Raw genomic sequence first — 23505 nt, 5'->3', positions numbered from 1 at the left:
TGTTGCTTCACCTGTTATACATTAATATAGCGCCTTGGTCTAAACCCACCGTAAAGGAGTACTGTGAATATTTGTGTGAAGCGAAGAACATATAAATTTGTTCTCACTGTGTGAGTGCATTCAGTACACTCGATGTTGAGTTTTATTTTGACATTTTACCTAAATCACTAGAAGAAAAATATCAACTAGGGCTATGTGCAGTATCTATATTTTCCTGTTCACATCCATATTATGAGCAAACAATAGGAATTTCATATTTCTGCTCGTTACATCCGAGAAGCGAAATGACCACTAAAATGTACCCCTTAGCGTGCCGCATTTGCACGCAGGCCGCCGCCGATGATATGGAGTCTCTTCACGAGTCGATCATCGGCGAAAAGACGCCTGTCGCGATTATTGAGGAATGTTTTTCTATTACGGTAAGCATTTGGTCTAGTATTTTCAATATGAAACACTGTGTGCGATTATGTGAAACTATACTGCAATCAACCTGACAGATTAACTTGGGAGACGGACTGCCGCACAAATTTTGCAAAAACTGTAAAGAGGACCTGAAAGCTGCACTTCGATTCCACACAAGGTTGTTGGAATCAATCGGCAAGTTCAAAGATCTGCTTGCGATCCCCAAGATAGAGATCACGTAGGCAATAGATCTATCCGCCAAAAAGGCACACATTTTACTCAGTATGCAACCTTTTTCAGCGAGCCGGTCGATGGAAGTATTTCATCAGTATTCATATCGGAAATTTTCATCAAATCCGAGGAAGAAGATGATGAAGCGACTGATTTCGAGCAAGCACCGTTTGATGCTGACTCGGGTGATGATCACGAACCCAGAATTCGACAAAAGTCAAAAACACAATCCAAAAGTAGAAAGAGAAAGGATAATGTTCTTGGAGATGTTTCGCTTGAAGAGGAGGAGTGCATAAAGCATGAATCGACTGAACTAAAACCGGCGGTGGGTGAAGATGTCAAGCCTGATACGTCTAAACCGGCGAAGAAACGATGGGCCGATATAAAATATTCGGACAGTTCATCTAGCAGCGACAGCTCATCTTCTGACTATGACAGTGACCAGAGCTCCAACAGCGACACGGATAAGAAACCCAAGAAAAAACGATTGTATTACGGAGTGAAGGCAGATTCCCAACCCCGACGATGCTGCGGTTGTAAGGATGTTCCCCTAGATAGCCTAGAAAAAGTCCAAGAACATTCCGACAAATATCACCTGCGATATCGTGTGGTGAGCAGTAGGGAGATTGAGGAAAAGCCTTTCGAATGTGTCAACTGCTATAAACGATTCGAGTCTAAAAAGGAATTTCTTCGCCACCAACGTAAAATGTATGTGGACCGACTGCATCCATGTCCAAAATGCGACGAAGATTTCGCAAACCATTACGTTCTGCAGAGACATCTGAAATTGTATCACAAGAAAAAGATGATAATTGAGAGAATGGAAGAACTTCGTCAAGAATCCCACATTTGCTGCGCTTGCAAGAAGAAGTTTGAGTCTAAAGAACAGCTGAAGGCTCATGCGGACGAAATTCATCTTAAGGAACGCCATACATATGAAGGTGATTTCCAGTTTGAATGCGAAGTGTGCTATCGACGTTTCAAAACACGACAATCCATGAAAGTTCATCAGTATCGTATGTTCAAAGGCAAGAAATTTATCTGCGCACTCTGTGGCAAAGCGTTCAAGGAGAAGGCGTTTCTTCGTGACCATGAAAATTCTCACCGACGAGAAAAACCGTACGAATGTCCCAAGTGTGATGCTCGTTTCTCGATCAAGGGTTCGTATGATGCTCACGTAAGGTTACACGATGCAAAAGACGAGTTCAAGTGCGAATACTGTGGGCGAGGTTTTCGTACGAAAAGTCTGCTCAAGGGACATCTCACCGTTCATTCGGAAGATCGCCCGTTCAAGTGTCACCTCTGCCCAATCACATTTACCCAGCAGCGTCTGTTGGATTCTCACATAGAGTTCCATTTGGGCAACAAACCATTCAAATGTCAACAGTGTCCCGCGTCGTATCGATATCAGCGAGATTTGAGGGGACACATTCGCGAGAAACATGAGGGTATCTTAAGTTTCCAGTGCACGTACTGTCCGAAGGCTTTCAACCGGAAGAAACCACTGATGGTGCATCTGAAGACGCACGAAGCCATATAAACTGTGTGTATACCGAAGTTCGATTAATAAAAAACAAATATTGTAATTATTTATGCTTTTTTTAACGATCTCAGGTCTCTCGAATAATACGACTTATTAGGTGGTTTGCACAGATTCCTTCAACTGCGACAACAATTTGATATCATTGCAGCATGAAGAAAGAAATTCGTCATTGATTTTTGAGTCAATCCTTTTTTTTAAATTTAAATTGAAATTAGAATTTTCGAGTTATTGATGGCATTTGGTTGAGCATTTCGTAAACTGCATACCACATTTAACAGATTCGGAAAATCACGCGTGCAGCAGGAACAAGGCATCGAAGTCATAGAAATATCACATGGTCCGATCTGACTTAACATCGACCAAATGTTAGAATGAAGATTTACATGTTTACTTACCTAGTACGACATTTTTCCTTTTTAGTTCAAACTTATATTTTCTCTTCGATACTGTAAATCTGCACTAAGGAATACATTTTATTATACATTTGCACTGTATAATAAAATGTATTCCTTAGTGCAGCACCAAACCTCCATAAATCACTAGAAACGCTTCATTACTCATCTTTGAACATACAAAATATACTTTTCCATTTATAATGAGAAAAAACAAATGGTTATTGTCTGATCGATTGGCTCATTTCTTCAATTGTACTGTGTCATTCTGTATTCTCAGTTCTGCACCAGCATGCCTGTTGTCTGATTTACACGATGCCAGTCAGCACTCCACTTGTAGTATAAAATAATGATTAGGCGGCGGTTACATTGGATGCGAAAACGTGACCGTACGAATCGCATGCATCGTGGAAGTGATAGGCCGATTTACGATTTCTCTAACACATACTTCAAAATCAATGTGCCTGGAGGAATTCGCTTCGCAAATATATGCAAATCGGGGGCGTTTTTGTTCACACCAGAATGTTTCCCTAACACGTACTTCTAAACTGAGGAGCCAGGGAAAATCGTCATTCCAAGTACTAGAGGCGAATGAACTTTCAAGTTTGAAGCCTCTATAGCAGGGATGACCAAACGGTAGTCCGCGGCCTACCGGTCTCTCGCGTAGGTATTCCTAGGCGCCCGCCAGCTGGTCTAGGAAAGCGTCACCTCCAAATGCAATGGAATAAATATCCCTCCACCTTTTGCCGTGATCATTTTATAAGGTGTTTATGCTAATCTCAATAAATAGAATTAGTTGTAAGAGTAGATAATTATTTATTTTGCCTGTTAGCTCTATTTTGCTGTTATTGTGAAAGCATAATTTTAGAGCTGTTTGGTTTGCTTGTTGCATTCCTGATGCTTTGCTTTAAGAAACATTTGACGATTTTACGCAAAGCTGAATCAGCTCATGCGACACCTACATTAGAGCTAAGAACCACAAAAGTGATGATGTATGTTTATTCTACGCACTGATAAACAAGATTCTGTCGTGATTATTCATTTTATTTCAATTTAGATTCATTTCAACCATTGAATGTCGCCAGTTTATGGTAAGAATGTTAGGGCTTCGTACATTTATGATGGTTTCAACACGTGATTGGACAGAAGCCATTGATAATCTTCGAACATTTTAAATTTGATAATGTATACAAGTTATAAATAATATAAATTATACTGTGGATAATAGTGGATAATAGATCATAATGTGGATAATGAAATCAATATCATATCAAGTTGGATGATATCATTGATAATGTAAAGGGTCCCTTACACGATAAATAATAATGACATTACTTCATCATAATGACAATAACAATTATCGTGTAAGGTTGACAAAATTGATATGAAGGGCAATAATAATGATGCAAATCCGGATTTTCTGATCTCGCTCCATCATTACTGTAATAGAGCAGGGACACTATCATTCGAGATGTCTAGGATACTGTGCGACATATTGTGTCAAAATCTATGTTTGTGAGCCAATTTACTCTCTATCAGGATAGTGGGCCCAAAGCAATTTAAAATTCTTAAAATTTGAATGAAAGTTATTATTTGCTGTTACTTGAATGCATAAAACACGTAGCACTGAACCTTACTTGATCAATTTTCTATAATTTTTCTGAAATCCCTACTAAAACTCATTAGTATAAAATAAAATTACCACCAGAATTAGTTTTAGCTCAAGATTTCTTTCACCTTTTACAGAAAACCTGTTGCTCTATTATACCAGGGACAGACATACAGCTGTACTTGCGTTGTACGTGTACAGCGTTGTACAGGTACTATCGTACCATGACAGACATACTTTGGTTGTACATTGTACCGTATGTCAAACTGACAATCAGATATATTTCCAATTTCCACCACATATTTCAATGAAAAAGGTTTTTATTTAGTGTCTAAACTATCAAACACAACAAAAAAGTTTCCAATCTGAGTTATTAACTTAAAAGAAAGTCAATGAAAAGAACGTTTATCAAGTGATTTGATTCTGCTTGTTCATGCTACCCACCACTAACCGTCTATGGCGCTGCGCACAGTACAACTGTAGCCATGTACAGCGGTAAAACAGGTCGGTACAGGTACAGCGATTGTACCGAGTTGCTTGCATGGTTCTAGCGCTGTACATGGTGACAGACATACAATTTTCGAAGTACAACGCAAGTACAGCTGTATGTCTGTCATAAGTATTACATAGAGCAACATATTTGATGCGAAAAAAAATATAGGAGGTTGTGTCCAAGATACGACCGCATTGTGGACGTAGAACTACGCTGTTATTTCATATAAGTCGCTTGTTTATACCTTCGGATATTATTCTATAATGCTGTGAAATTTTAGAAACAACTGCTTAGTAGAATAATCTCTGAGATGGTTTTTTCATTGTAGAATTAGTTGACGATAATTGATTGATGATTCATTCTTGCCCTCGCAAAACAATACACTGATCGTATGTCGCAATGTCAATGCATTGACAATTTACCTCGAATGCTATTCCGGTGGCTTTTATCGCAATAGACATAGACTCTACTACAGTCGATTATAATCATGCGCCATTATTCCACATCTCATAACTACATCAATACATCTTTGGCACCGCATGGAAACAACAACAATGACAACACTTGCAAGTATCAAATATCATGCTACATGTTATTTAGTATTGCCTCAGTGGAATCGCACCTCTGGGCATCGTTCGTACAGCGTAAACCAAGTGGCAAACAAGCGTTCGCCATAGCATGCATACAAAGCCATTACATTGGTGGCTTGAAACTACTAGGAATATAAACACTTCTCATCATTTTGCGCTATTCTCAAAAGAAATGCTTCTGTTAATATTACTGACCTCGAAAAAAGTTGCATTACTTCCTCATGTTCGAGAGAAGCGCAGCTGTCAGACTTAGTGGAGGAAGTTTTGCTACTGGTAAGCGAAACCTAATCACATACAAAATTCTAGAACGACATTTACTTTCTTGGTGACTAAACAAGCGAAATAAACTCTTTTGTTAATATCAACAACCTCTAAAACGGTAGCATTGCTTCATTATGATCAAGATTAGCGCAAATGCAATCCTAGTTGAAGGCAGATTTGCGACTGGCACGCGAACCCAAATAACTTTTAACATTCCAGTAAGACATTCAAGATGCTTGGTTTTCCCCAATTATTTTTCTGGCGCACAACCTTAACGCCTGCTTCGCCATAACGTCAGTTTAAAGCATTCTCAAAGGCACCAACGAAGCCCTTATGATGACGGAAAACAAACAATGTTAACTGCTTGGAAAAAGACGGAATTATGCCACACAGCTTGTACTCTGCTGTAACGCCCATCGATGCGAATTCGCTGATGAGTTTGTCAAGAGCGACCGCCTTGACCGCGGGGGTAGCTTGATTTTGGTTGCTGCCTGAGTAACGGCTCTTACATTTTCGACCGACGCACCGAAGTCGCCTACTTCACTGTTGTTCGATGTGGTGTCACACTCGCGAAGGCTCGGTTCAGTGCGAGCGCTTTTCACTGCACCAACATCGCTTGCATCATTAGATGACGCTTGCCTCGAAATTTTATTGCCCCGTTCATTTTTTGCAGGGTTCGAGCCTGCCTTCTTCTTACTCATCACACACTACGCGAAGCGTCAAATTTATGACGCGGAAAGAAAAACACACGATACGAACTGTTGGATTACCACTGGTGGGTCCAATCTTAGATCGAAGCGCAGCGAAAGCAAAGTGAATTGGATTGCTCAACAGTCCGATGCCGAATGAAAACTTGCCTCAGCGAGATCCACTGTTTATACTCTAGGCAAGTATTCCCCTTCATTCTTCTACTTTTTCTTTGTTCACGGAGACTTTAAATCCTACGATTTCCCCTTCGTTGGTCGTCGATAAGTTGCTCGTTATTGACATCTCTGTTCGGGAAAGCACACAAATGTACAGAACAAATGTATGAGAAAATGGAAACGCTTAAAGTTTTCATGAATTTGAGCCAATTACAAACCATGGGATTGTAATGTATAGCATATTAAACAAATCTTAGGGAATTTCCGATTCGTTTAGTATGTAAATCGCCAAAATCCGTTAGCGGCAAAAATAGTTATTAACGTTAACTTTATTTCATAAAAACGTGACCTGTTTTCTGATTTGACACCCTTAATGAAAGACGTAGTTCTACGTCAAAAAAAGACTTTCATTTATACTTTTTGATTTTAAAAGTTTGTTTCTTCTACCTGAAAACCCGTTATCATTTTCGCTTCACAACGATGGAGCACGAAGCTTAAAATGGTAATTCGCGATAGCGACGGTGCAGTGTCGACATCTTTTGCCCAAATGAGCGGGTGAAGCATACAGGTGAGATGCGGTGTCGACATCTACGGAGGTATTAAATGGTAATGAATCAAGCATAAACTATTCCCCTTTATTCCGCGCTGCGAATGACGTGAGATGGCAAATTTTCTCTCTTTATTGTGGAAGCCACCTTACTTTTCAGCTCCTATTTCATATCCGAGTCGCTAACATATGAGTCTTAAAATTGCTTTCGAAACAGGCTATTGAAATCACCAATCGGTATATAAGCGAGCGCCGCTCGGAAATCCACTCAGTTCTAATTGAACAGCGATTGGAGCATGTTGTCGCTGTTGTATTGAAGCGCGAAAAGCGCGGATGAACGGTGCCACCAAGAGCCTGTTTGTGCACCTTAGGCCAGAAGAGAATCCATCAGGAGGAGAGTGATGCCACAAACGGTTCCCCAAGAAGAGTTCGGAGCAGCCACCACACACACACATACACGCGCGGAATTCTTCGTTTGGATGCCATTCAGCATCGAGAAAATTCCGGAAAGGTCTAATCATTTCTGGAAAATAATCTGCCAGTTCCTCTGGGAATTTAAAAATACATTCATGTGAAAGAGTTTATTTGAATGTTTTCTATCCATGTAACACTGTGACCAAATACATTTTGTTTTGTGATTTTTCAATCAATCGCAATTAACAGGATAGCTTCTGAAGATTATACTTTCCCATCAGTAGGATATTTCCGTATCCAATATTGTATGCGCCCGCAATCGATTATTGCTCAGTCGCCGAAAGTTCCGAGCTCAGAGAGTTCATTCCCCTCTAGTTTGCCTTCCAAATTGCCATCGTAAACCACACCTTCTCTCGATTCAATCACACACAAAAAGCATACTTAAGCGATATTCTGGTGGTGAGACACATTCATTTTTCGTGAGGACATCGACAAGACAACATCGTTGCCTAACGTGCTGGAGGAGGTGGACGGCGAAGGATCGACACATACACGCGCAGAATTCTTTCCGTTTGGATGCCATTCAGCATCGAGAAAGTTCCGGAAATCCGGAAGCATACGGGTGAGATGCGGTGTCGACATCTACGGAGGTATTAAATGGTAATGAATCAAGCATAAACTATTCCCCTTTATTCCGCACTGCGAATGACGTGAGATGGCAAATTTTCTCTCTTTATTGTGGAAGCCACCTTACTTTTCAGCTCCTATTTCATATCCGAGTCGCTAACATATGAGGACACGATTTCAAATCTCAATTAAATGACAATCTATAGTCATGTAATTCGCCTGCAGGGATACCGTGACTTGAGTCATCTCATGTCACTCGCCGCGCGGAATCAAGGGGATTGAGATTACTATTGAAAAATACAGTTTTAAATTGTGAATAGAACAATGAAAAGAATTTCAAAATGGTTTTCGAATGCTCATAACATATTGTTTCGAATCTTCTTCATCAATCACCGAAAGACATTATATTAACAGATCAAATTGTTGAAATCATAATTAGAAACCATTATTAGGAACAACTTTCGTTCTAGATTTTTTCATTGTTTACAGAAAACCTTTCAAATTATTGATGTGGATGTTTATTTGATACAATAAAATTGATTTTCATTGATAGTTTTCATTTCGAAAATGTGTATATTTCTCTTACGACTATGAAGGCTAGAGTTGCTGCATTCCTCGAAGCAATAAAAATGATCGTGTAGGGTTGAAGAATAATGATGATGCCGAATGGAGTGTGTCTTGCTACACTTAGAAAAATCCTCGGTCGAAAACTACCAAATACATTTGGTAATGCAAAATTAGTAGAATGTACAAATTTTTTGTACATATTGTCAACAAACCCGCATCCCTACCAGAGATTAGTATATTTTACTTGATAACATTAGTAAGCTTGGATATTGTCATATCTGAAAACTGGTGAGAAAAGCGCGTATTAACCATTTTCATTGTTCCCATAAGGCACTACGGAGGTATAATAAGGATATAATTCTGATACGTGCATTTTCGGCGAGAAAATGTAGCCGATATTGGGCTTCCGAATCATGGTTCTGCTTGACATATGTGTTTATTAGTACGGTCGAAAATGACTATAGATTGGTAGTATTTACCAAAAAATTCGTTATATTTACTAATTATTTCTCTCAGTGTAGTATTGGCATTACTGATAATGTCGATGCTACTGATCTTAAGGGTCGATACGAGAAAGATTTGTAGTATTTTTAGCGCAATACAGGCCACTCATCGTTTACCCAATTGAAAAAAAATAACGTTATAATACTTATACCAAGCCATTCTTCAAAATATGCATACCACTTAGTAAAATGGCGATTTTCTAACTTATTTAGCGTAGAAAGAATACGTGAAACCGAGAAATTTGAAGATAAATTCTGATTTTTCGAAAAAAATAGAACGAATTTCATACCAAAAAACAAAACATCCTCATTTTACTCGCTGCGCCATCTGGTTGTAAATCCAACGTAAATTCGTCATTTCGGTAAGGTTTCAAAATATGCAATTTTCCGACGCTCGAGAAAGAACTCGATTCGATAAGATTCTATCGATTTACAAAATGATAATGATAGTTATAGGGACGAAATGATCGTTCGGCTCAATTTACATAATGGAAGCCAATATTTCCGATAGATAGTTGTTATACCTCTAATGCAGACCTGTAACGCGACACGAATAATTGGATATTTTGATATGATTCTCTAATTGGACGTTTTTGTAAACCTCCTTTGTGCAAGTTTCTAAAACACGATAATTTTTTAGGAGTGTTTTCAAGCATTTTTCAACCATTTTACTAGATAATGTATTTTGCACACTTTTCTAGTGATTATTTGTTTGATTTTCAATGGTTTCCTGTTTTAACTTATTTTACACATTGTGTTGTATTTGTTGATAAGTCCAATTAAAGGTTAGAATGTTCATCTTGATAGATCGATCTTCCAAACGGCGGGAGGGGTTCGACTACCAGAGAATCGATCTTTGAACGTCGAATGCTTATTTCAGTTTATCTAGTTATTCTATAAAAGTGTTGTTTTTTCTTTAAACATGGAATGAACATTTTACATTTATATTCAAACATCAAAGGAATTTCATTTTGATTCTCAACATGAAGGTCACACAGCCCAGGAAAATTGTATTTTTCAGAGCTTTTATCGTGTACCGTTATGGAATCATTTTATTAAATAAATTAACTGAAAACTATTATTAGAAACTAGCTGACCCGGCAAACTTCGTCCCGCCCAAAATTTGTGTTTTGTTATCAATACCTTCAAACATCCTCGTTTTCTTACTATGAGCAAGTTCATGGGTCCAATCGCAGAACTGTTCATTGATTGATCTTCTAATTGACCCCGTTGCATTTACCTTTTACTATAAAATTCCTAGTATTTCTAGTTTGCTTGATTAGTTGTTGAATTATGCAGAAATGTATGCTTCATTTGCATGGCAGTCCTCCCCCCTCCAGAGAGAAGGGAGGAGTGTCTAACCACCATAGAAACATTTATTGCACCCTTAAACCTTTAGATGCCTAGTTTGGTTTTATTTGCTTGATTAATTCTCGAGTAATGCAGAAATTTGTGTTTCATTTGTATGACAGCCCCCCCTTAAAAAGGGGGATGGATAGTCTAACCACCATAGAAACATTTACTGCACCCTAAAACCTTAAGATGCTTAATTTGGTTTCATTTGCTTGAATAATTCTCGACTAATGCAGAAATTTGTGTTTCATTTGTATGGCAGCCCCCCCTTAGAGAGGGGGGCGGAGTGTCTAACCACCATAGAAACATTTACTGCACCCTTAAACCTTCAGATGCCTAATTTGGTTTCATTTGCTTGAATAACTCTCGAGTAATTGTATGGCCGGTCGTCTGGATTATCATCCACCAGCTATCTCGCGCGGCTATCTGAAATTTAATTCAACAGCGGTTAAAACTTTCGAGTGCATCAGCATTTCATTGACATTTCAATATGATGTAATATGTTCTTTATAAGGATCTAATATGATTTACTGTTTCATGATTTTTTTCAGCATGCAACACAATTTACTACAGTACTGAATCGATTAAAATTATACGCTTATACGACACACAAACTGCATCAGCGTAATATACGCATATGATGCGGATGGATTAAATATATTTTACGACAATGTACATCATAAGATTGATGTTTATCATACCGATATGCGATTTAATTTGATAATGGTATATAAAATCGAGTTTTTACATTTTATGCGATTTCAAATATACACGATACATACTTTGATTGATATTATATGCGATTATGATTTATTCGGATTTCTTGTAAGACTTAGCACGTGCAAAATTATACGATTTAATGTTTGCTGGGCACTTGTTTTTTAATGATCAAACATACAAAATTACTTACAGACTGCGGCTTGTCAAGTGGTTTTTGATGAGATTAATCGTTAGAATGCGGAGCAAATTTTGTGAGAATATGCCAAATATGCCATATGCCAAAGTGATGGAGACCTATCTCACCCTGGATGGAAACGACTTCGTATTTTACGTATTAAGTGATGGAGACCTATCTCACCCTGGATGGAAACGACTTCGTATTTTACTTCCCCCACGAAGGAAGTGAGCTCCGAAATGAAGTTTATTTTATACACCAAATCCCCCAAGACGGTGTTGCTGTGGATGACAATCAGCGAGAAGGGGATGTCAAAACCGCTCTTCTTTAACTCCGGACTGGCCGTGAACGGGGACATTTATAGTACGAAGTGCCTGCAGGAAGTTGCGTCGTTCATCAAGAAATACCATAAGGGCAAAGACAATCAGCGAGAAGGGGATGTCAAAACCGCTCTTCTTTAACTCCGGACTGGCCGTGAACGGGGACATTTATAGTACGAAGTGCCTGCAGGAAGTTGCGTCGTTCATCAAGAAATACCATAAGGGCAAAGACGCGGTGTTCTGGCTCGATCTGGCGTCGGCCCACTACTCGAAGCGATCGTTAGAGGAGATGGAGCGGCTGAATACCTATGTGGTACCCGAGTCGGCGAACCCGCCCAACGTCCCCCAGCTGTGTCCCATCGAGAATTTCTGGACAAACCTGAAGCGTAAAATCTACTCCAACAACTTTGTGGCAAAAACTGAGTAGAATTTGATAATTAAAACAAAGAAAGAACTCAAAAACATGTCTACATGCATGTTTTCGTCCGCCATGGCGAATGTTAAGGTTAATTGCCGGAAGGCCGCTCGCAAAGACGTAGATTTTTTTTGCAAGTAAGCTAAAATAATTACCTTCCATGGGAAATCTATCAAACTCAATTATCTGTCTTAGTTTTTTATCACCATCCGAAAAAAGTCTATTTTTTAATGCAAACGTTATAAGTGGAAATGTTTAGAAATAATAATCGGAGTAAGTTTCGAGGAGGTTTCGGTAAGTTTCTTCGTTTTGACGTAGGACTACGTCTTTCATTTCTATACCGGGGTGTAAAATCAAAGTTTCGAAAACGAAAGCGTTACGCCGGAGACCGAGATTTTGAGCGTTAATAGCTTTTAAACAACTGAACGAAATGGTATGATAAACACTTCATTCGAAAGATAAAATGTCTACGCGTTCTATACTTGTTACTTTTTGATCCAAAATCTTGTTTCAATAGTCTTAAAATTGCTTTCGAAACAGGCTATTGAAATCACCAATCGGTATATAAGCGAGCGCCGCTCGGAAATCCACTCAGTTCTAATTGAACAGCGATTGGAGCATGTTGTCGCTGTTGTATTGAAGCGCGAAAAGCGCGGATAAACGGTGCCACCAAGAGCCTGTTTGTGCACCTTAGGCCAGAAGAGAATCCATCAGGAGGAGAGTGATGCCACAAACGGTTCCCCAAGAAGAGTTCGGAGCAGCCACCACACACACACATACACGCGCGGAATTCTTCGTTTGGATGCCATTCAGCATCGAGAAAATTCCGGAAAGGTCTAATCATTTCTGGAAAATAATCTGCCAGTTCCTCTGGGAATTTAAAAATACATTCATGTGAAAGAGTTTATTTGAATGTTTTCTATCCATGTAACACTGTGACCAAATACATTTTGTTTTGTGATTTTTCAATCAATCGCAATTAACAGGATAGCTTCTGAAGATTATTCTTTCCCATCAGTAGGATATTTCCGTATCCAATATTGTATGCGCCCGCAATCGATTATTGCTCAGTCGCCGAAAGTTCCGAGCTCAGAGAGTTCATTCCCCTCTAGTTTGCCTTCCAAATTGCCATCGTAAACCACACCTTCTCTCGATTCAATCACACACAAAAAGCATACTTAAGCGATATTCTGGTGGTGAGACACATTCATTTTTCGTGAGGACATCGACAAGACAACATCGTTGCCTAACGTGCTGGAGGAGGTGGACGGCGAAGGATCGACACATACACGCGCAGAATTCTTTCCGTTTGGATGCCATTCAGCATCGAGAAAGTTCCGGAAAGATCTAATCATTGCTGGAAAATAATCTGCTAGTTCCTCTGAGGATTTAAAAATACATTCATGTGAATGAGTTTATTTGAATGTTTTCTATCCATGTAACACTGTGACCAAATATGTTTCAAGCAAGTGCTATTAACAGATGGTTATCGAATTAGCATTAACCACTGGTGGGCTTCCAGTATCGAGGAAAATGTGGAAATATCTAATCGTTACTGAAAATAATCTGCCAGTTCCTCTGGGAATTTAAAAGTATATTCATGTGAAAGAGTTTATTTGAATGTTTTCTATCCATGTAACACTGTGACCAAATATGTTTCAAGCAAATGCTATTAACAGATGGTTATCGAATTAGTATTAATCACTAGTGGGCTTCCGGTATCGAGGAAAATGTGGAAATATCTAATCGTTACTGAAAATAATCTGCCAGTTCCTCTGGGAATTTAAAAATACATTCATGTGAAAGAGTTTATTTGAATGTTTTCTATCCATGTAACACTGTGACCAAATATGTTTCAAGCAAGTGCTATTAACAGATAGTTATCGAATTAGCATTAACCACTGGTGGGCTTCCAGTATCGAGGAAAATGTGGAAATATCTAATCGTTACTGAAAATAATCTGCCAGTTCCTCTGGGAATTTAAAAGTATATTCATGTGAAAGAGTTTATTTGAATGTTTTCTATCCATGTAACACTGTGACCAAATATGTTTCAAGCAAATGCTATTAACAGATGGTTATCGAATTAGCATTAACCACTGGTGAGCTTCCAGTATCGAGGAAAATGTGGAAATATCTAATCGTTACTGAAAATAATCTGCCAGTTCCTCTGGGAATTTAAAAATACATTCACGTGAAAGAGTTTATTCGAATGTTTTCTATCCATGTAACACATTTGGTTTTGTGATTTTTCAATCAATCGCAATTAACAGGATAGTGTAGAATTAAAAACACCTCAATCTTTTTTATTAACTTTTTATTGGATTATCCACAGAGCGTAATCTTTTCACGACCTTCGTGTCCGAACTCTCACTCGATTCCCCCCTCTTTCTTCGCTTCAGGTGTCTATATATTTTCTCACCACTCTTGCAGTGATGCCAGATCCTACAACCCCACCTTTAACTTATTGAACTTAATGGGACATATAGTCCTGGAACTTCACTGGCTCAGATCGTTGACGTTTTGAGCGACAAGATTCTTCAACGATCTCTGATGAATTGCTCGTATGAGTTGAATCCTTTGGTGACGATCGATGAGAAGATGTTTCCGGTTCTACTGACTTATTTGGAACTCTTTTCAGGTGCGTTACGTTTCGCCGAAATTCTACTCCAGATTCTGAACGAACAACGACGTCAGATCCAACCTTTTTCTGCACTTGGAATTCTTCGGGTGAATAATCTGCTTGCAGTTTATGATCTTTCCGCATTCTCTTTACAAAGACTCGATCTCCTTCTTTAATATCGCTGTATTCTGCTCGACGTTTCTTATCAGCATACTCCTTCCCCATCTGTTTTTTAATTTTGTCTTCATCTCTTATCGCTTCGTCATCTATGTGCGTTGGTATTCGTGGCAATTTACTCTTCATGCACCTTCCGAACATTAGCTTTGACGGCGGTTGGCCTGTCACCGAGTGGTTCGTTGCGTGGTATATTAGTAAGTACTTATATAGCTCATCTCTCCAATCTTTACCGAGCTCCTGCGCGATCCGTAAGCGCTTTAAAATGGAACGATTTTGCCGCTCAACTTGGCCATTCATCTGAGGCCAATAAGGTATTGTATTCACGAGTTTTATACCGTGCTCCTCACAAAAAGTCCTAAACTCTTGACTAGCAAATTGCGGACCATTATCTGCTTTAATCAGCGATGGTAGGCCGAAACGGCTGAATATCTTCTTCAAATTCTCAATCGTATTTTTGGAATCAGTACACGTTATTTCGCATATCTCTAGATAGCGACTATAGCAATCGACAACGACGAGCAAGTATTGACCATCCGGGAGCGGTCCGAGGTAGTCAATTGAAATATCCTCCCAGGGTCCAGAAGGTAACTCTTTACGAAGCATGGGTTCAGGAACATCAGGAGCTGACACTAAAACACAACCTCGGCAATTTTTCACGAATGACTCTACATCAGCGTCCATTTTCGGCCACCATACAGCTGTACGTAGGTGTGACTTCATCAGATTTACACCGGGATGTCCATCGTGTGCAGTGCTGATAATCCGATTACGCAAAGAAGCAGGAACTACTATGCGATCTCCTCTCAGCAGGACGCCTCCTACGTTGCAGAGCTCTACAGAAATAATACGGTAAGCGACAGGTAGTAAATCAATGGTTTCATTATCCAAACACTTGAAAATGTTCGCAATATCTGCATCGTCTCGCGTAGCGTCAAGCAATTCTGACCAGGTAACAGCCACAGTGGTGGCATTCACAGCCGCTATATGATGTACAATAATTTCTTCTGCTGAGTCGAATGGTTCCGGAATTGAAATGGAGAGACGCGAAAGTGCGTCAGCAGCGGTCTGATCTCCTCTTATATGAACGATATCATAATCAAAACACTGTAATCGGAGCACCCATCTTTCTATCCTAGAACACGGACGGGACTTAGGAGAGAAAAGGAAGGACAGGGCTTTACAGTCCGTAACCAGGTTAAATTTCTTTCCCAAAAGATAAAACTGAAACTTTTCAACGGCCCACACTAATGCCAAGGCCTCTTTTTCGGTCTGGCAATACCTCTTCTCAGTTTCTGTCAATGATTTCGAGGCAAAGCTGATAACTCTTTCTTCTCCATACTTGTTAGTTTGAACCAACATTGCCCCTAATCCTATGGGACTAGCGTCCGCGATTACTGCCGTTTTATCATCTACATTATAAAACCCTAACTTTTTGACATCTGACATGGCTCGCTTGATTATTTGGAAGGCTTTCTCATGTGAACGTTCCCAAAAGAATCTCACTCCCTTTTTAATCAGTGCCCTCAATGGCTCATCTAGCGTCGCAAGGTTGGGAATAAACTTATTGAGGTAATTCGCCAGTCCCAGAAAACTGCGAACCTCACTATCACTTGTGGGCCGACGGAAGCTAGTAATCGCGGCAACCTTTGTGTCAGATGGTGCTATGCCAGATCTGGTTATTTTGTTGCCTAGAAACTCGACTTCATCTGCCCTGAACAAACACTTGTCCCAATTGAGTTGCACCCCTCTGCCTTCTAGCCTTTTCATTACTTTTTCAAGTCTAGTATTGTGTTCCTCAATATTCCGACCAACAACAAAAATATCGTCGAGATACCAATGAGTGCCATCACATCCGCATAAAATTTCATCAATAACCTTTTGAAATATTTCAGGCGCGGTAATTAGACCAAAAGGAAGCCGTTTGAATCTAAACAATCCTTTGGTCGTAATAAAAGTAAGGATGTCGCGAGACTCCGCATCAACGCTAACTTGAAGAAAAGAATCCTTTATATCTAACTTACTCCATACAGCGCCTCCGCCTAGACGAGCCAAAATCTGCTCGATCACAGGCATTGGATGATGTTCTCGCAGAACTCCTTGGTTCACTCTCCGAAAGTCCACGCACAACCGAAGTCCTCCGTTGGCTTTCGCGACAACCACCAGTGGAGAAACCCAAGTAGTAGGGCCAGTTTTCTGCTCGATGATATCACGGCTTAACATATCATCCAGTTTCTGATTCACTTCTGCTTCTAGTGGAATCGGCAGTCGCCTAACAGGCTGAACAATAGGTTTGATGTCTGGTTGCATGTGTATATGGACTTCGACATCCTTAATACAAGCGAATGGCTCCACTTTCTCCACCTGATTCACGTTAACTCCCACCTTGAGCACCTCCAACTTTTTAGCAGTCTTATCGCCGAGCAAGCATTTTTGTCCATTCTCTACGACATAAAATTCGGAAACCGTTACTCTGTCGTTAATCTCGATTTCTGATGTGAACATTCCGCGGACAGTCAATGGTTTATTACTACCATACGAGAGAAACTTGCGAGTTGTATTCTTGGTAGACATCAATACTCTGACTCCTGCTAACTTCAATTGTTCCCACGCTTCAACTGTTATCATGTTGGCATCCGCTCCGGAATCTACCAGCAACTCCAAAGAAATACCTCCTACCTTAAATTCGAGTACATTTGACTGATTTCCTGAGTAAAATGCGTAAAACACCTTGTTACTCTCCGGTTCTTCAGAATTTACTTCTTCGACGACTCGAATCTTCTTATGAGGTGGAAATTGAATTGACGATTGCTGTCTCATTTTGGATAGTTTGCATTTTGACTCGAAGTGTCCAACGCGTCCACAGTTCCTACACTGTTTCCCTTTTGCAGGACACGAATCCGACGATGAAATGTGTCCCTGTCTGCCACAACTGAAACAAACAACATTTGATCCAATGCGGCTTGCTACACGCTTGGGAAATGATTGTTCGGATGATTCTCTTTCACGACTGAATTTATGTGTTGATTTTCCTTTTACCATATACACTTTTTCGACCGTCTGGTTGGATTTAACGGTTAAATCCTGAATTTGCGCGTCGACTCCTTCCAAACTAGCAGCAATGTCTTCGATTTCATCTAAAGTACGATCTTTCAACAACATACGACGACGAAGTTCGTTTGAGAGACAACCTTCAACGATAACATCCGTGATCATGATCTCGACCAACACTCGTTGGGTCTTCTTCGAATATTTCTCTAACCCGCACAACGCTGCTTGTTGACGGAGCCGAACCATATAATGAGAGAACTTTTCGCCTTGCAGCTGTTTCATTTGACGAAGACGATGGCGCTCAAGGATGTCTTGTCTCATCGGCTGGAAATAATTATTGAGTGCTGCAATAGCCACATCGTAGTAGTTTTTCTCTGTGGCTACTAACGGAAATTTATTTCCTTCCGGGAGATTCATAAAAATTTTATCCAACTGTGGGCCTCCCAAATAGAGTAGCTTAGCTCTTTTCTTATGCTGATCTGTGATATCATTCGCTTCAAAATATCTTTCAAGACTGCTTCTCCAATCTCTCCACTCGTGATGAAGTTTCGATTTTTCCAATTCCTCGCAGCGGAACTGTGGTAAAGGTCTGGTTCCATCCATCTGCAACAAAACGTAAGATCAGTAATACGCAAAAAAAAACTTAATTCTCAAACTATCTTCATAATTAGAACATCAAACGAATCTTATTCGTCTTATCCAAATATTCTGCCCCATGCAAATCATTCACCCATTGCGAATCTCACTCACCCCTTGTGAGTCATATTTGCCCCATGCAAATTATTCGCCTCTTGCGAAACTCACTCACCCCTTGTGAGTCATATTTGCCCCATGCAAATTATTCGCCCCTTGCGAATCTCACTCACCTCTCAGAAGTTTTCTTTGCCTTATACAAATTCATCGCTTCTTGCGAATTTCATAGAAGTTACATTCACGCACGAGTAATGCTGTTTGAATAGATCATCCATCGAATCCTTGAATATATTTCACCAAACCTTTCACATTTCAGAAAAAAACGTCAATACATTCGCGCAGCAGTTTACTTCATAATACACAAAAACAATCCTTCCCGCATATACACATGTAAGCAGCAATAAACGACACCTTGTTTTTGTTTTCTTACAGCGGCAATGTTTTTTTTTTTTTTCAGCAAGCATCAAAGCCTAATTTTCCTTTCCACGAAAAACAAAAGAACAAAGAAAAATTTGCAGAACACCATCTTCGCCATCTTGGCATTTCAGAAAGCCACCTCCGGAACAATGAAAAAAAAATTTGTTTCCCGAACATTTTGTACTATAAATTTTATCCTCACAACTTACTCTGGTTTTTTTTTCTTCTCGTCGCCAATTTGTAGAATTAAAAACACCTCAATCTTTTTTATTAACTTTTTATTGGATTATCCACAGAGCGTAATCTTTTCACGACCTTCGTGTCCGAACTCTCACTCGATTCCCCCCTCTTTCTTCGCTTCAGGTGTCTATATATTTTCTCACCACTCTTGCAGTGATGCCAGATCCTACAGATAGCTTCTGAAGACTATTCTTCCCCATCAGTAGGATATTTCCGTATCCAATATTGTATGCGCCCGCAATCGATTATTGCTCAGTCGCCGAAAGTTCCGAGCTCAGAGAGTTCATTCCCCTCTAGTTTGCCTTCCAAATTGCCATCGTAAACCACACCTTCTCTCGATTCAATCGCACACAAAAAGCATACTTAAGCGATATTCTGGTGGTGAGACACATTCATTTTTCGTGAGGACATCGACAAGACAACATCGTTGCCTAACGTGCTGGAGGAGGTGGACGGCGAAGGATCGACACATACACGCGCAGAATTCTTTCCGTTTGGATGCCATTCAGCATCGAGAAAGTTCCGGAAAGATCTAATCATTGCTGGAAAATAATCTGCCAGTTCCTCTGAGAATTGAAAAATACTTTGATGTGAAAGAGTTTATTTGAATGTTTTCTATCCATGTAACACTGTGACCAAATATGTTTCAAGCAAGTGCTATTAACAGATGGTTATCGAATTAGTATTAACCACTGGTGGGCTTCCAGTATCGAGGAAAATGTGGAAATATCTAATGGTTGCAGGAAAATAATCTGCCAGTTCCCCTTGGAATTGAAAATTACATTCAAGCGAAAGAGTTTATTTTAATATTTTCTATCCATAAAATTTCCATATAATACATTTGGGTTTGTGATTTGTCAATCAAGTACAGTGAGCAGGTTAGCTTCTGAAGATTATTCTTCAGAACAAGGTTTTTCGTATCCTATATTGGATGCATAAAACCTTGTGCCTCCAACGTAACGCTCTCGTTTTCGAAGTCCCCCAAATATTCATTTATTCATTCATTCAGAATGGATTGAGATTCAACTTCAAACAAATGATCTCTAAATCAACGATAGCCCTACGTCACCCTTGCGGTTATACCATAGATATAACCCACTTCCTGTTTTTTTTTTCAAAAAATTATGCTTTATTCTGCAAAAATGGTTACAAATTTAATATTTTTAAAGTTTTGCTCATCGCTAGTCACAACTTTTTCCCATCTTTCTGACAATTCACGGATCCCTTTGCGGAAATAATCGGCCAGTTTGTCGGTTAACCAAGTATCGATCCAATTTTTGACATCATCTAAATTGGAGAAGTGCTGGTCAACCAGGCCATGTTGAATTCGATCGAAAAAGGTCGAAATCGGACAGAGCAATGTCTAGAGAATACGGCGGATGGGACAGGACCTCCCATTTCAGCGTTTCCAAGTATGTTTAGACCAGTTTCGCGACATGCGACCGAGCATTGTCGTGGTGCAAAATAACTTTATCGTGTTTTTGCTCGTATTGTGGCCGTTTTTGTTCGGAACGTTTTTCATTCAGTGTACGGCTCAAACGCATCAATTGTCGTCGGTAGAGGTCCCTCGTAATGATTTCATTCGGTTTTAGCAGCTCATAGTACACCACACCCGGCTTGTCCCACAAAATAGAAAGCATAAACTTCTGGCCGTGAATATTCCGCGCGGCCGTCGATGTTGATGCATGGCCGGGTATCCATACGTTGCCCGACGTTTAGGATTGTCGTAATGGACACACTTTTTATCGCCAGTAACGATTCGATGCAAGAAAACCCTTTCTTTTATGCCGTTGGAGCAGTTGTTCGCACGTGAAAAAATTCTAGGGGTTGTATCCGAGACACGACCGCTTAGGACGTAGGACTACGCAATCTTTTTTTTTTATTTGTTGGTTTATCATTTCGGATATCATCTGCGAATACGTCGAAATTTCATAAATAACTCTTTAGTAAAAAGTTCCGAGGACCCTAAAAAAGTTTTGTACGAAAAATAATTATTTAGCCCGGTTTAAAGTGTAAGAAAAAAGATTCGATTTATTGCTCGCTTCAATATCGATACGATATAGGAGTAGATGCGTGACGTTTGCTGAATTTCTAGCGACTGACTGGCTTATGCCTACTTGGCCTCAAGATGGTGGAGTTAACAGGTGGCTCGTAATTTACACTATTTAGAAAAGACGTATGAGGAATGACAAGACGAAAAGTTTGGATTTGTTTATGTTATTACTTACGTTGGTATGGTTACATTTGATTTTGTCGAAGGTATTTGAAGCAGTATAATAAATAAACAGTTGTCGTTGAAAATAGTAACCTAGTAACCTTTATGCATATGCTTCCGCCAGCTGGCTCGGCTAATGTGACTCAGGGAGTGCTTCAATCGTGGTACAGCCACTGGCGCATAATTTGCAGCTTTGTTTTTTGTGCTGGTTCATAACGACAATCAACCGTGCCGGCGAAACTGTAGTCAATGTTTAGTGTTGTTTGGATACCATCTATGTAAATAAGTTCAAATTACGGGATACGTCCGAGCGTCAATTCTGACATTACGTTTTACCTTCCACTTCACTTTCCTTGGTGAATTCTAAACCAAGCTACTCCCTCTCCCGCAGACCTACCCTGCCTCAAAATCCTTTTCCAACAAATCTCCCTTCTCCTTCTCAATACACCGCTTTTGACGTAGGACTACGTCTAACCGGAAGATATAGGGGGTGAAATGGAAATCTAGGCATTGAACAAGTAGGAAAAATGCAAGATTTTCAACCCTTATAACTCGAACATTTCTCAATAGATCGCTAAGGTTTTTGCATCAATTGATAGGAAATATATCTACGCATCTATCATAACGAATAACATTTCATTTTTCTTGAGATAAATAATTGAATAATTGTGAAATATCAAGCATTGTCAAAATGCACTATGTGCCCATTTTTGATTGGTCCATTTTGTGCTGCTCAAATCGTACCGACCAAAATGGGCAACCAGAGCAGCAGCGAAATAGAATGAAGCACGATTGGAAAGGAAAAAGAAAAAAATGAACGAAACATTGGTCGCAGTCTCACACATGCGTAATTCTCGAGCCAGCCAGTCAGCTTAAAAATCCCCGCTTCGCTGCCGTAACGATCACATTCTTTGTGTGGACACCGACTGGACAACATCGTTGCTGGACGAGCTGGACGGCGAGGGATCGAGTGCCTTTCTCATGGCAAGAGGGCGGAGGTGGTAGCGCTGGAGTAGAGTAATAGAGTAGAGTAGAGTTTTCAAAGGGCCTTTCTCAAGGCTAGAGACGAATGAACTGCAAAAGTTTAAAGTCTCTGTAATACAAGACCTTCCTTCCTTCCTTCCGTAACGATCATTCTCATTCAAACCGTACACCATATCGGTTCGCATCACAACACATCAACAAACCAACCCAAGCAGCCATGTCTGGACATGGTAAAGGAGGAAAAGTGAAGGGAAAGGCAAAATCCCGCTCGAAACGTGTTGATCTGGAGTTCCCCGCAAGGGTAGTTAGGCCGAGCGCGTTAGTATCAGTGTACCAGTCCACCTAGCCGGCGTTATATAGTTTCGGCCGCCGAAGTGATCAAGTTAGCTGGCAAAGCTGCTCGCGACGATAAGAAAACCCGCATTCGGAACAGAACACATTCGGTTCGGTGGACATCAAGATAACAGGCAGTTGCAGCGAGTGGCGAGTGGCAAACGCAATCGCAAAACGGCATCAGGTAGCAGAAGAAAAAAGACAATTAGTTCTTTATACAAACTGCTTTGGTGGCAAATCCACAACAAGGCGGCATCGAGGGCGTTCGAAATGGGTTTTTTCAAAACCACGAGTACTAAGTTTTCTAAATTGGAACCATTCCATAAAACAAGGCGCTTTTCAGGGCCATTAAACCTTCCAAAAAAGAGTTTAGGAAATACAGTTCAATGCTTTCTAAAACATTATCCAAAATAATAATAAAACACAAATCGATTTTTTCATCATTTGTTTTCCAGGATCTGATGAGTATGTGAATTTGGCAGTTGTTCTGAGCTTATTGATAGTTGGGGACTTTCCTGATTATTCAATTTTCACCAATTCTTAAATTGTTTCCAGATTGAAAGTACAGTAATTTACAATTAGTTCGACATTTAGCTAATTGGACGGACAGGTAATGCGACTTATTTAGTTGGACATTTTTGTAAACATAGAGATCCAAATTATGACCCCACATTGCAAGTCGACACTGTACCACTGTCATCGCAAATGTTCAATTACAGGTTAAAATCGCCTCCAATGCGACACTGAGTGG

The 23505-nt window shown here is 39.9% G+C and overlaps 1 protein-coding gene across 1 annotated transcript in view; it reads left to right on the top strand.

Annotated features, from left to right (window-relative positions):
• Positions 1 to 124: 124 nt before the first annotated feature.
• Positions 125 to 23505, top strand: part of LOC129773334 (zinc finger protein 236-like) — a 45302-nt gene continuing 21921 nt past the window's right edge. Inside the window, exons 1-3 of the mRNA XM_055776935.1 lie at positions 125 to 419; positions 498 to 640; positions 703 to 2157. Coding sequence (XP_055632910.1) covers positions 285 to 419; positions 498 to 640; positions 703 to 2157 — 1733 coding nt within the window. The 5' untranslated portion in view covers positions 125 to 284. The remainder of the gene's footprint in view (positions 420 to 497; positions 641 to 702; positions 2158 to 23505) is intronic.

The sequence above is a fragment of the Toxorhynchites rutilus genome, chromosome 3 (genome assembly GCF_029784135.1).
Source record: "Toxorhynchites rutilus septentrionalis strain SRP chromosome 3, ASM2978413v1, whole genome shotgun sequence".
Classification (NCBI taxonomy): domain Eukaryota; kingdom Metazoa; phylum Arthropoda; class Insecta; order Diptera; family Culicidae; genus Toxorhynchites; species Toxorhynchites rutilus.
This window is presented reverse-complemented; position numbering and strand designations above follow the sequence as displayed.